The 14,305-nt window shown below is 36.2% G+C and overlaps 1 protein-coding gene across 2 annotated transcripts in view; it reads left to right on the top strand.

Annotated features, from left to right (window-relative positions):
* The window catches only part of NRDC (nardilysin convertase), a 100,620-nt gene that overhangs the window by 17,332 nt on the left and 68,983 nt on the right, over positions 1-14,305 (top strand). Inside the window, exons 2-6 of one of the 2 annotated variants that reach the window (XM_065913231.1) lie at positions 8,238-8,559; positions 11,181-11,314; positions 12,251-12,320; positions 12,477-12,558; positions 13,380-13,533. In XM_065913231.1, coding sequence (XP_065769303.1) covers positions 8,238-8,559; positions 11,181-11,314; positions 12,251-12,320; positions 12,477-12,558; positions 13,380-13,533 — 762 coding nt within the window. The remainder of the gene's footprint in view (positions 1-8,237; positions 8,560-11,180; positions 11,315-12,250; positions 12,321-12,476; positions 12,559-13,379; positions 13,534-14,305) is intronic. The other variant, XM_065913239.1, reaches the window with a different exon arrangement.

The following is a 14,305-nucleotide window of genomic DNA, read 5'->3' on the forward strand; positions in this document are numbered from 1 at the left end:
ATTCACATTGTACAACCATCACTACCGTCCATCTCCAGAACTTTTTTCATCCTAAACTGTGAAATAATAACTCCCCATTTCCTTCTCCTCCTCCAAGCCCCTGACAGCTACCATTCTATTATCTATTTGTGAATTTACTCTGGGTACCTCATGTAAGTTGAATTATATAATGCTTGTCCTTTTGTATCTGCTTTATTTCATTTAGCATATCTTCAAAATTCATCCATGTTGTGGTATGTATTAGAATTGCCTTCCTTTTTAAGATTGAATAATATTCCTTTGTTTGTATATATCATAACTTGTTTGTTCATCTGTTGATAGACATTTGAGTTGTTTCCTCTTTTTAGCTATTGTTAATAATGCTGCTTTGAACATGGGTTTACAAATTCTGTTCTAGTCCCTGCTCTAAACTCATTTGGGTATATGTATATATATCTAGAAGTGGACTTGCTCAGTTATTTGAGACCTCCTAGTGTCTTAGTGGGCTTCTTCGATTGCTCAGTGGTAAAAAATCTGCCTGCAATGCAGGAGGTGCAGGAAACGTGGGTTTGATCCCTGGGTCAGGAAGATATCCTGAAGGAGGAAATGGTAATCTACTCTAGTAGTCTTGCCTGGAAAATCCCATGGGCAAAGGAGCCTGGTAGGCTACAGTCCATAGGGTTGTAGAGTCAGATACGACTGAGCAAGCAAGCCAGCAAGCATATTAGCATTGCCTTGTAATAATCCACCTCAAAATCTAAGTGGCTGACAGCAACAATGATTTATTATGTTCTTGCAGTTCTCTCAGATGGCTGGGCAATTTTTTGTTCCTGTTATCGGGGCTTACCTGTGTGGCTATATTCATTATGTAGGTCGATTGAAGTTAGAGGATCTAAAATGGCTTTAATCACATGTCTAGGGCCTTGGTGGGAATAGCTAGAAGGTGGGCCTTCTCTCTGCACTTAATCTGTCCTCATGCATAGTCTAGTTTAAACTTCTTGACATGGCAGTTAAGTCCCAAAGGAGTGAAGAGAGAAGCTGCAGGACATCTTGAGGCCTAGACTCTAGGACTTCACCACAAATTAAAGGCAAAGTTGGCTCAGACAGTAAAAGCGTCTGCCTACAATGCAGGAGACCCAGGTTCAATCCATGGGTTGGGAAGATCCCCTGGAGAAGGAAATGGCAGCCCACTCCGGTATTCTTGCCTGGAAAATCCCATGGACAGAGGAGCCTGGCAGGCTACAGTCCATGGGGTCATAAAGAATAGGACTGAGCGACTTCACTTCACTTATGGAGTTAGCCCAGATTCAATAAGTGGGAAGAAATAGTCTCCAACTCTTGTTGGGAATATTGACCAGGTCACTATGGGACCATTATTAAAATGGTTAGTTACACCTAATAACCTAACAACTGATCCATAGATGAGGAATCTTGAGAAATAGGGATGGACTGCTATTGGGGAACAAAAAGGCCTTCTGGTAGTCCCTAAATGGGTTGGCTTGCTATTATGTTTTAACAAGTATAGAACCATGTGGATTTTTTTGAGCTTGGTTGTTTGTAAGAACTATATTGTACCATGCAGTAAGTTTTTGTTTCTTTTTCTTTTTAAAACAGTTATATGGTTAGCTTTAAACTAATTCAGCTTGGGTAAGAAGGCTTTGACTGACTCAGGCTATATCAACTTTAGAGTTATAACTGCCCTGGACTTACAGGCAAAGCTACACAGATTTAATTTTTAGTGGTTTGGGTGGGCATAACAATTAATACTTCTATGGACTTCTTAAACCAGGTCTGCAGCTTTAAACTGCAAAGATGTATACAGTTTAAAGTATAGAGTAATTAATGACTGAGACTCTAGCCTTCAATTGTTAATTCCAGGTCTAGACAGATAGTACCCTTCCCTGACTTTGTGGTATCAAGTATTTCTTATGTATTTTTGCATTTAAATAAATGAACTCTTAGCTGTGGTAATTTTAATGAAAGTAGCTTCACAAAAGTTTGGTTCATTTTATGAAGGAACAAATAAAAATGAATGAGTGGCTACTTTATTATAAGAAAATAATACCACCTTCTTGATTCTTGGGCTTGGTTTGAAGAAACCTACTTCAGTCTTTTAATTTCTTTTTCTTTTTTTGGTCATACTGTATGATTTGGGGGAATCTTAGTTCCCCAACCAGAAGTCTAACCTAAGATGACAGTGAAAGCACCAAGTCTTAACCACTGAAGTGCTAGGGAAGTCCCTACTTCAGTCTTTATAGTCAGTACAGGAACCATGAGAGGGTGAAACCAAATTGATGTAGACAGGTTGAATAAGCTAAAGGGAGAGAGGTTTTCTTAGACATCTTAGAAGAGCCTTACCCCTCCAAAAATTTATACACAGTCACACACACACATAAATAGAGACTACATGGTTTAGTTGGGAGGTAATGACAAGTTATATAATTACATGGTTATCTTCCCAAGTACCCTTTTTTGACCTGTAATGACTTAGCACTATCTAGGTCTAGAAATAGCAATTTAAGAATGGAACCTGAGTGGCTAATTATTTTATCTCTGTATATGAAAATGAGGTCTTGAAAGTTATATAGTATACTATGGTATGCCCAGGAGATAATTTATTTGCATGTTTTTCTCTATGTGGAAATTTGGATGATTTCCAAATTTTCTCTATCACAAATGTTGCTGCAGTGTGAACATTGTTACATATCTTTGTGCATGTGTGTGAATATTTCTCTGAGACATCTAGAAATGTAATCACTGGGGTAAAAGGTATGCAGAGTTCTCATTGTTAAGAAAATAGGTTTGCCATATACTACAAAAATACGATACCCACTGAGATTCATAAGCAAGTGTGTGAGAATACCCTGTTTGTATATATTTTTAAACTTATTTTTAATTTGTTTTTGTTTTATGCTCTTATTGATTTGAAGGAACTCTTGTATCTTGTTACAGGCTTCCCTGGTGGCTCAAATGGTAAAGAATCTGCCTGCAATGCAGGAGACATGGGTTGGAAAGATCCCCTGGAGAAGGGAATGGCAACTCACTTCAGTATTCTTGCCTGGGAAATCCCTTGGACATAGGAGCCTGATGGGCTACAGTGCATGGGATCGCAAAGCATATCTGACACGACTTGAGGGACTGACACTTCTTTTGTATATTGTTATTCTCTTCTCTCAGTATACAGTTTTCTGTTAGATTTAGTTTATGATGTTTTGTTTCAGAAGAATTTTAAGTTAGAATACAGTGAAATCTCCCCCAATACAATAATTTTGTATCTTATTTAGCATAAATTTTCTTCATCCTAATATTGTAACAATATTTTCTCTAATTACTTTTAAGACTTTTTTTTCTTTTAGCTCTATAAGCTATTGAATTTATATGTGTTAGGTGTAAGGTAGAAATGGCTATATTATCTCCCTAAAGAATTAACCTGTTGTTTCAAGATCATTTATTGAAACATAATAAACAGTGTTACAACGATATTATAAACAGTGCTCTGTTTCTAAAACCTGTTTTCTTAAATTGATCTGTCAGTATTTTTGTACTAGTATACTCTTTAATTTTAATTGTTTTAAAAGATTATATTTTATAATTAGTAAGGCAGTTCCCATCATGTTTTCCCTTTTGAAAAAGTTCTTGACATATTTTTTTTGGTCCATATGAATTTTAGAATCAGTATGCCAAATTACCCAGGTAGTGCAGTGGTAAGAATCCGTATGCAATGCAGGGAGGTACAAGAGATGTGGGTTCAATCCCTAGGTTGGGGAGATGCCCTGGAGTAGGGAGTGGCAACCTGTTTCTGTATTCTTGTCTGGAAAACTCCATGGACAGAAGAGTCTGTGGGGGGCTACAGCCCATGGGACAGCGAAGAGTCAGACTCGACAGAGCATAGCACAGTCTCGACAGCTAGTTACACACACACACACTTACTGGGATTTTAAAATTGGAATTGTCTTGAATTTATAGGTTAATTTGGGGGAAGAATTTATATCTTTGTAATACTGGGTGTTCCCATTCCAACTGCATGGTATGACTAGTCATGTCTGTTATCTTCTCATGTAAAGTTTTCTAGTTTTACTATTGTTGGATGAGGAACAGATTAGCTTCTGGTGCCATGCTACTTGGGCTCAGTCCCTGCTAAACTTAGGCAAATAAAAATCCTTTTTTGTGTGCTTTAGTTTCCTCATCCGTAAATTGCAAAAAATATGTAAAAATTATAGTGTAAAGCATGAAAGTTCTTGTATCTTGTTCTAATTTCATTCTCTCTCCATATATATATATATGTATGTATATATATATATTACTATTGGTTTGTGTCCTTTTAGTTCTTTAGCTACTCCTTTATGTACATTTAGGGCTTCCCAACTTCCCTGGTGGCTCAGATGGTAAAAGCGTCTGCCTACAATGTGGGAGACCTGGGTTCAATCCCTGAATTGGGAAGATCCCCTGGAGAAGGCAATGGCAACCCACTCCAGTACTCTTGCCTGGAAAATCCCATGGACAGAGACGTCTACAGTCCAGGGGATCGCAGAGAGTTGGACACAACTGAGCAATTTCACTTTCACTTTCATAGCTCAGTTGGTAAAGAATCCATGCCTGCAATGCAGGAGACCCCGGTTTGATTCCTGGGTCGGGAAGATCCCCTGGCGAAAGGAAAGGTTACCCACTGTGGTATTCTTGGGCTTCCCTTGTGGCTCAGCTGGTAAAGAATCTGCCCACAGTATGGGAGACCTGAGTTCGATCTTTGGGTTGGGAAGATCCCCTGGAGAAGGGAAAGGCTACCCACTCTGGTATTCTGGCCTGGAGAATTCCATGGACTGCATAGTCCCTGGGGTTGCAGAGAGTTGGACATGACTGAACGACTTTCACTCGCTTCACTTATGTACATTTAATGTATATTTGTGTACATTTTATGTGTATGTGTGTACACAGTTTTATTTATTTTACAGAACTACTGATATTTTGTTTCACTTAGCATATTAAATACCTATTATGTATCAGGCCCCCTTTAGGCTGGCATTCTTCTGCTCATTCAGCAAATGTTTCTTAAATGTTTCCTATGCCAGGCAATGTCTTAGGTGCTGGAAATATAGCTATGAAGAAAAAGAAAAGCCTGTCCTCAGACCTAACTTTCTAAAGGTGCAGACAGAAAATTAAAAAACAAAACAAAACCAAAACCAGAAAAAAGGGATGATAAATGGTATGAAAAAAAGTTAAAACAGGATAAAAGAGGATAGGGATTGTTGTTCAGTCGCTAAGTCCTGTTCGACTCTTTTCGACCCTGTGAACTGCAGCACGCCAGGCTTTCCTGTCCTTCACTATCTCTCTGAGTTTGCTCCAATTCATGTCCATTGTGTTGATGCCATCTGACCACCTCATTCACTGTCGCCCCCTTCTCTTGCCCTGGATATTTTCCAGCATTAGCATCTTTTCCAGTGAGTCAGCTCTTTGCATCAGGTGGCCAAAGTATTGAGCTTCAACTTCAGCATCAGTCCTTCCAATGAATATTCAGGGTTGACTGCCTTTAGGATGGACTGATTTGATCTTGCAGTCCGAGGGACTCTTTAAGAGTCTTCTCCAACACTACAATTTGAAAGCATCAATTTTTTGGCACTCAGCCTTCTTTGTGGTCCACCTCTTGTATTGGCATATGACTACTGGAAAATCATCGTTTTGACTATGCAGACCTTTTTCAGCAAAGTGATGTCTCTGCTTTCTAACACACTAAGCTTGTCATTGCTTTTCTTCCAAGGAGCAAGTGTCCTTTAATTTCATAGTTGCAGTCACCATCCACAGTGATTTTGGAGTCCAAGAAAATAAAATCTGTCACTGTTTCCACTTTTCACACATCTATTTGCTGTGAAGTGATGAGACTGGATGCCATGACCTTCGTTTTTTGAATGTTGAGCTTTAAGCCAGCTTTTTCACTCTTCTCTTTCACCCTCATCAAGAGGCTCTGTAGTTCCTCTTTGCTTTCTGCTGTGAGAGTGGTGTCATCTACATATCTGAGGTTGTTGATATTTCTCCCAGCCATCTTAATTCTAGCTTGTGAGTCTTCCAACCTTGCATTTTACACGGTATACTCTGCTTATAAGTTAACAAAATGATAATATACAGCCTTATTGTACTCCTTTTCCAGTTTGAACTAGTCTGTTGTTCCCATGTAAGGTTCTAACTCTTGCTTTTTGTCCTGCATCCAGATTTCTTAAGAGACAGGTAAAGTAGTCTGATACTCCCATCTATTTAAGAATTTTCCAGTTTGTTGTGATCCACCCAGTCAACAGATTTAGCGTAGACAATGAAGCAGATGTTTTCCTGGAATTCCCTTACTTTTTCTATGATCCAGTGGATGTTGGCAGTTTGATCTCTGGTTCCTGTGCCCTTTCTAAATCCAGCTTGTACATCTGGAAGTTCTTGGATCATGTACTGTTGAAACCTAGCTTGAAGGATTTTGAGCATTACCTTGCTAGCATGTGAAATTCATGCAATTGTGCGGTAGTTTGAACATTCTTTGGCGTTGCCTTTCTTTGGAATTGGAATGAAAACTGATCCTTTTCAGTCCTGTGGCCACTGCTGGGTTTTCCAAATTTGCTGGCATATTGAGTTCAGCTCTTTAATAGCATCATCTTTTAGGATTTGAAATAGCTCAACTGGAATTCTATCACCTCCACTAACTTTGTTTGTAGTGATGCTTCCTAAGTCCCACTTGACTTTGCACTCCAGATTGTCTGGCTCTAGGTGAGTGATCACACCATTGTGATTATCTGGGTCATGAAGATCTTTTTTGTATAGTTCTTCTGTGTATTCTTGCTACCTCCTCTTAATCTCTTCTGCTTCTGTTAGGTCCATACCATTTCTGTTCTTTATTCTGCCCATCTTTGCATAAAATATTCCCTTGGTGTCTCTGATCTTTTTGAAGAGATCTCTAATCTTTCCCATTCTGTTGTTTTCCTCTGTTTCTTTGCATTGATCACTGAAGAAGACTTTCTTATCTCTTCTTGCTATTCTTTGGAACTCTGCATTCGATGGATATTTTTTTTTTCTCCTTTGTCTTTAACTTCTCTTCTTTTATCAGCTATTTGTAAGACCTCGTCCGACAACCATTTTGCCTTTTTGCTTTTCTGTTTCTTGGGGATGGTGTTGAACACCGTCTCCTGTACAGTGCCACAAACCTCCATCCATAGTTCTTCAGGCACTCTATCATATCTAATCCCTTGAATCTATTTTGTCACTTCCACTGTAAAATCATAAGGGATTTCATTTAGCTCATACCTGAATGGTATAGTGGTTTTCCCTACTTTTTTCAATTTAAGTCTAAATCTGGCAATAAGGAGTTCATGATCCGAGCCACAGTCAGCTCCCGGTCTTGTTTTTGCTGATTGTATAGAGCTTCTCCATCTTTGACTGCAAAGAGTATAATCAGCCTGATTTCGGTATTGACCATCTGGTGATGTCCTTGTGTAGAGTCTTCTCTTGTGTTGTTGGAAGAGGGTGTTTGCTATGACCAGTGCGTTCTCTTGGCAAAACTCTGTTAGCCTTTGCTCTGCTTCATTTTGTGCTCCAAGGTCAAATTTGCCTGTTATTCCAGGTATCTCTTGACTTTCTACTTTTGCTTTACAGTTCCCTATGACGAAAAGGACATTGTTTTTGGGGTGTTACTTCTAGAAGATCTTGTAGGTCTTCATAGAACCATTCAGCTTCTTCAGCATTACTGGTTGGGGCATAGATTTGGATTACTGTGATATTGAATGGTTTGCCTTGGAAAAGAACACCGATCATTCTGTCAATTTTGAGATTGCACCCAAATATTGCATTTTGGACTCTTTGTTGACATGAGGGCTACTCCATTTCTTCTAAGAGATTCTTGCCTACAGTAGTAGATACAATGGTCATCTCAATTAAATTCACCCATTCCAGTCCATTTTAGTTCACTGATTCCTAAAATGTCTATGTTCACTCTTGCCATCTCCTGTTTGACCTCTTCCAGTTTACCTTGATTCACGAACCTAACGTTCTAGGTTCCTATGCAGTATTGCTGTTTACAGCATCAAACTTGACTTCCATCACCAGTCACATCCACAACTGGGTGTTGTTTTCACTTTGGCTCCGTCTCATCTTTCTTTCTGGAGTTATTTCTCCACGGCTCTCCAGTAGCATATTGGGCACCTACTGACCTGGGGAGTTCATCTTTCAGTGTCATAGTATAATGAATAGCTGAGTTGAATGTTTTGTGATTTTTTTTCATTTTTATTTTTCAGGTACATCAAATTACGAAATGGCTTGCAGGCACTTTTGATTTCAGACCTAAGTAATATGGAAGGTAAAATGGGTGATGCAACAGATGATGAAGAGGAAGATGAGGAGGAAGAAGAGGAAGAAGAAGATGATGATGATGATGACGACGATGATGATGAAGATTCTGGAGCAGAAATAGAAGATGATGATGAAGAAGGTTTTGATGATGAAGATGAGTTTGATGATGATGATGATGAACATGATGATGATCTTGACGCTGAGGATAATGAGTTGGAAGAATTAGAAGAGAGGGCAGAAGCTAGAAAGAAAACCACTGAAAAACAGGTGTGAGTCATGTCTGTTACATCTTTTTCTAATTTGGGAATTCTTTGTGATAAGTTCCAAATTTATGTTTTGTCTCTTACTGGCAAATAGGAAGTATATATCTGTTGATCTTCAGTAAAGGAATATTTATTCTATGTAAAGATTACATTTAAAAAAACATTTTCCTCTAGGGACTTCCTTGGTGGTCCACTGGTTAGCAGTGGTTAAGACTCTCCATTTCAAATACTGTGAGCCTGGGTTTGATCCCTAGTCGGGGAACTAAGATCCGTCATGCCAGATGGTGTGGCCAAAAAATTTAAGGAGAAAAAGCTTCTTTTTGCTCTATTATAAAAATGACAAATGCTCATTATAGAAGCTAATGGAAAATAAACAAAAATATAAAAGTTGTCCATAACCATAACTCTCAGAGATAATCACTGGGAGTATTTGACTGCATGTTTTCAAAACAAATGCCTGGAGCTGTGAATCTGCAAAGTTCTTAGCATGGGATAGAGGAATAAGAGAATGTATTATCCTTGGAGAGACTGGAAAAAGCATAAGAGAAGAACAAGTGTAGTGTAGAATTCTTACATAGGCCTGTGTTTCTGAGAATCCTCATCGGTAATTTCTATGTAAGTAACTGAATGTAATTTGTATTTTTATGGGGAAGCTTCAGTGGTCCAAATAATTAATAAGTAAATTGGAAGAATTGAAATAGAAATGGGGAGTTGAGCTTAGTTAGTGGATTATATTAATAATAGTAGGTGAATAGATAAGTACTGGTTGATAGAAATAATGTTTCTCTCTGGATATTTTTTGAAGAATGCTTCCATTTTGAAGTAGAAAATATCTACACTGGAGTATAATATGCTGGAGCCATTATAGTGGAATTGACCAGCAAATGTTTGTTAAAGCTAGTATCTTAAATATTGGTAATATATTCAACATGGTACCATTCTCAAAAAAATGAATTAAAGTTCAGATTATTAATACTAAAATCTAAAAGATCACATGTATAACACTATAAAATCAACCCTCAAAATTTGACAGTTTGAAATGTAAGTAGTAGGTATGTCTTATATAAATTAATAGGTATTCTTCCTGAAAAAAAAATTTAAAAAAAAAAAAAAGAAAAAAGAAAAAAAAAATTTTTTTTAAAGAAGATTGTGCCAGTTGTTTCACTTAGGTGTTGGAGGGATTGAGTCATGTTTAAATCAGCTATTCCCTCTTGCTATTCAGATTATGATTGATGCCTGTTTTGGCAGAGCAGGATAGGCCAAGTGATTTTAGCTTGGAAGGCTTTATGGATAAAAACCAAAACACCAGGAAAAAAAGTATATATATGTAGATAGTCTGTTGTCTTTATAGTCTGTACTAAAGTCTTTATAAATAAATCAGGAGTTAATGAACTCACTTTTAATTTAAAATAGATCTTATAATTTCAAATAGAGAAATAATAGAAGGGAAGAAATAAGTCAAGTGAGAAGAACAGTGATAGTTAGGAAACCTGAATTCTAATTCTGAGACTGCCGTTATCTTTACAAATGATCTTAGACCTTTTCATTTTCTCATTTTTCCCCCTCATTTCTGAAACAAGAGAATTAGGTTACATACATTTTGAAGTCCATTTTAGCTCCAGACATACTGTGTTATAACTTCATAACTGAATATTCCTGGTTTATAATTTTCTTCCTGTATCTCTGTTAATAGCTTTTCCTGTATTTTGGACTTCTTCATACCCTCTATCAATTGATAAGCAAAACTCTAGGATTAAGTTAAAAAAATTTTTGATAGCCAATTTTATTGTCAAAATGTAATAAAATATTTTAGATTTATATAGCAATTGTGAACCTGTTTGACAAAAGAAGATGTGCATACAGTATTTTGGGAACCCCTTTTTATTTTGCTTATTACGTACATCAAACTCTAAATGTTACCTTGTCTAGAAGCAGCAGGGTCAGATTCTAGTGATCATTTAAAAAATAGCTTAGATGCTGCCTGTCTTTTCTGAGAACTTGGTATGATATTATTCCCTCTTAAGATACTGATAGCTGATTTTCTGGATTTTAGAAAGGAATGGAGGAGGTTAGTGCAGTTTGAAGATGAGATCAAATTGTTTTATGCTGTGGATACACTAGTGAAAGGAAAGATCCCATGATTGTAGTCATGGAAAATTATTTCTATTCACTGAATGAATAAATGCCTACAAAAGGTAAATAAAGTAGATAGTCTAGATAAGAGGTGGCTTAAGAGTAGTATAGGATTTTGCAGTGGTTTTATGATTTTTTATTTGAAAAATGTGAACTGTGCTTAAGATGAATATGTGAATGTGTAAGGATAGTAGGAAGAAAATTTTTTGAGGTTTTTGGAGAACATTTACCTAATTAGGAAGTTGGCTACTCTTTCGAATCATCATTTTTACCCCCCTCCACTTTCTTTCTCCCAGAGGGAAGTTGTTCTTGATCTTAAAGTTTTGATTAAAAAAAAAAAAAGTTTTGATAAATTAACAAGATTGGAATTTAAGTTTGATATATGCTGAATTATGATTTGTTCAAGGCTTTCTTAAATCAAGTCTCAAGTATGAATTTCTCAAGTATGAATTTTTTGGATAGATAATTCTCAAGTATGAATTTCTTTTCTAGCAATTGCAGAGCCTGTTTTTGCTGTGGTCAAAGCTGACTGATAAACTGTGGTTTAAGTCAACTTATACAAAAATGTCTTCAACCCTGCTGTTCAAGACAAGAAATCTTAATGGGGTAGTTGGAGCTGAAAGCAGGTTAGGCATCTATTAAACACATCACAGAACCCATTAGACTGTGCTTTGAAGAAGTGGATATTCCCTCATGTTTTAACTGAGTTTATGTGTCTACGTCTTAAATAAGGGATTTATGAGTATTAAGTGAGGCTGTTTGGTTCTTCCAAAAACGTACACCCCCGCCCCCTGCCAACACATGGTTAGACTTTATACCAGGTGTACACTATTTTTTTTGAAAGCCTTCTAAGAGGATAACCATTTATCAGAATAGTCTGTGTCATCAAATGTGTTAGCCCTTTAAAATTGACATTTGTAAAATTTGGGAAAGTTAATAATTCAGCTTTCTGTCCTTAAGGATTCAAATTGACTATTTTTCTCTCCTTTTTTATGTCTTTTAACTTACTTTGATATAATGTTTGCCCTGATCATTTTAAATGCAGAATTTGGTATACCTCCTGACCATCTATTTTGTTGTGAATTAATTTTCCCAAAGTACTGGGAAAATGTCAACCAATAAGTAATGTATCTTTTTTTTAAAGTAATGTATTTTTTATACCTTAAATAAGAAGTGAAGAACTAAAAAGCCTCTCTAAAGTTTAGTTCTATAGTTCTTTAATGGCTAAAGATTTTTTTAATAACCATTAATTTATTATCTTTGTTAGATGTTTTCCTGACTTGTTATCTTATGCCCTGTTTTAATAAAAACAATATTTTCTGAGTGACATATTGAGAAGTTTCCATCTAGTAACTTGAATTAACGAACACAGAGCCTTTAATTGTTTAGAGATCTTTCGAGAAAATTTCCTCAGATATATTACTTCTGCAGATTTCTGAAATCTGGTTAATCAGGAAACAAACTTGGTTCAGAACTTTGAAATGCTGACACAAAGTGATACTTGGGTGGGCTGGCCAGTCCCCCTTGGCTTTTTTTCTGTCTGTTTCTGCTTTTTCCCTTAGGTCTGCACCTGTTCAGCATTTTGCAGGATGGCAAGAGGAGGAGCAGCAGGGTGAAACTGACACAGTTCTGGTGAGTTTCACTTTGCTGCTCCTCCTGATTCTCAGGGAAAGAATTCTGTTACTTTCTATTGGATAAGGTCCATCTCCAAGTGAATCCTTAAAATGAGATGACATTATTACTCCTGTAGGATTGACTCACTATTTGTATGTGTTCTACTTACTCCAGTCTGCAGCGGCTCTTTGTGTTGGAGTTGGGAGTTTTGCTGATCCAGATGACCTGCCCGGGCTGGCACACTTTTTGGAACACAGTAAGATCTTTGTAAAATATTCTCGGGTGTGTTTTTACCTCCAAATTTGTAAGAATTGATTTCAAAGATAAGTAACTGGTTTGATAGGATTGTGATAATGTTTAATAAGAGAAAAACTAAGAAAAGAAATCTTAGTGAATATCATAGGGGAAAGACTTAATTTTAATCTTGAGTGTACTTGTTTTGAGGATTAAAGTGAAACTGCTTAGAAAACTATGTTAAAATGTAAGTCTTATTATTCAGGTACACTAAGGCCAACCAATCAGGAGGAAATTGCTAATCTTGAGGAGTTTAGACTGTCATCTTGGGAGGGGCAGTTCCTTCCAGGGTTGGCAAGACCTCAAGATGTCAAAGCATTAGAAATATGCTTTGAAAAGTAAAGGCACGATTAATATCAAAGCAAAACAGTAAATCTTCAGTGTAATTATTAATGTACCCAAGTAAAACCTTTGTGAATGCTATCCAGTTATGAACTCTTGAATTACTACTTCTTTGTATTCTAGTTTTCTCAGCTACTCAAGGGTGAATTTCTTACCTTATGAGTTTTTATAGTAGAAATTAGTTTGCATATATGTCAGTTTACATTTTAACCTTTTACAAATAAATTACATATTTCATTAAAAATGTTTAGTTTTTGAATTTAAAAGATATATGAGCATTATAGAAAGTTAAAAAACAGAAGTACTATGAAGAAAATAAGTATTATCCATATGTAACCATTGTTGGCATATTTTATACCAGTTTTTTTGAAACTTCATCCTTGTTAATAAAAACATTGTCTGTATCTTTGTGTTTTGTGACTTTGTATTCTTTTCACTTAGTGGTATTCATGGGTAGCTTGAAATATCCAGATGAGAATGGATTTGATGCCTTCCTGAAGAAACATGGGGGCAGTGATAATGCTTCAACTGATTGTGAACGTACAGTCTTTCAGTTTGATGTCCAGAGGAAGTCCTTCAAAGAAGCCCTGGATAGGTAAATAACCCAAAATATATTTTTATTTTGATTATCTGGTGCCATCTTACAACTGGCAATGTTGGGCATTGTTCTGTGGTATTTCTTTTCCAGTACTCTTAATTCTGTAGGATTATCAACAGTACTTTATTTGGAGAAAAGAGCAAATTGTGAATATACCTTGGCTCTTGTTCTGTATACTTAGTCTTTGTATTAAAGATTAAATTGAAACCATTTAAACATCTTTTGAATTTTGTAAATAATGTAGTCTCTATTGACTCATTATTGCAATTATTATTTTCTAATTTAGTAGAAAATATGGAAAACAGAGAAGGGAAAAAGAGGTAAGATTGCTCTCAATTTCACAATCTAGAGATAACCATGATTGATATTGTGGAATGTAACCACCTATAATTGTAACATATATGGGATCAACTTATTCATATCTTTTCATATTTTAAAACAAGGTTTATCACATTTGCATATAGTTTTATAATTTACAAAACATGACTAAGTAATTGTGGATCTGTTTAGCCATTCACATATTATTGGACAGTTGAATTATTTTTATTTTTCTGGTACTGTGATGCTATAGTGAATATTCTATTTGTGTACATCCTTAATCATTTCCTTTTGCTAAGTTCTAAGGAGTGAAATTTCTGAGTGTATTTGCATGGATTTTTTTAAAACTTTTTTAAAAAGAGCTTTTGATCCTCAAAGTTATCTTCTCAAAAGTTTGTCAGGGCATTAATAGAGCTTTGATATAGCAAGGTTGTAAGGCAAAGCATACAGT

The sequence above is a fragment of the Muntiacus reevesi genome, chromosome 1, assembly GCF_963930625.1.
Source record: "Muntiacus reevesi chromosome 1, mMunRee1.1, whole genome shotgun sequence".
In the NCBI taxonomy this organism is placed as follows: domain Eukaryota; kingdom Metazoa; phylum Chordata; class Mammalia; order Artiodactyla; family Cervidae; genus Muntiacus; species Muntiacus reevesi.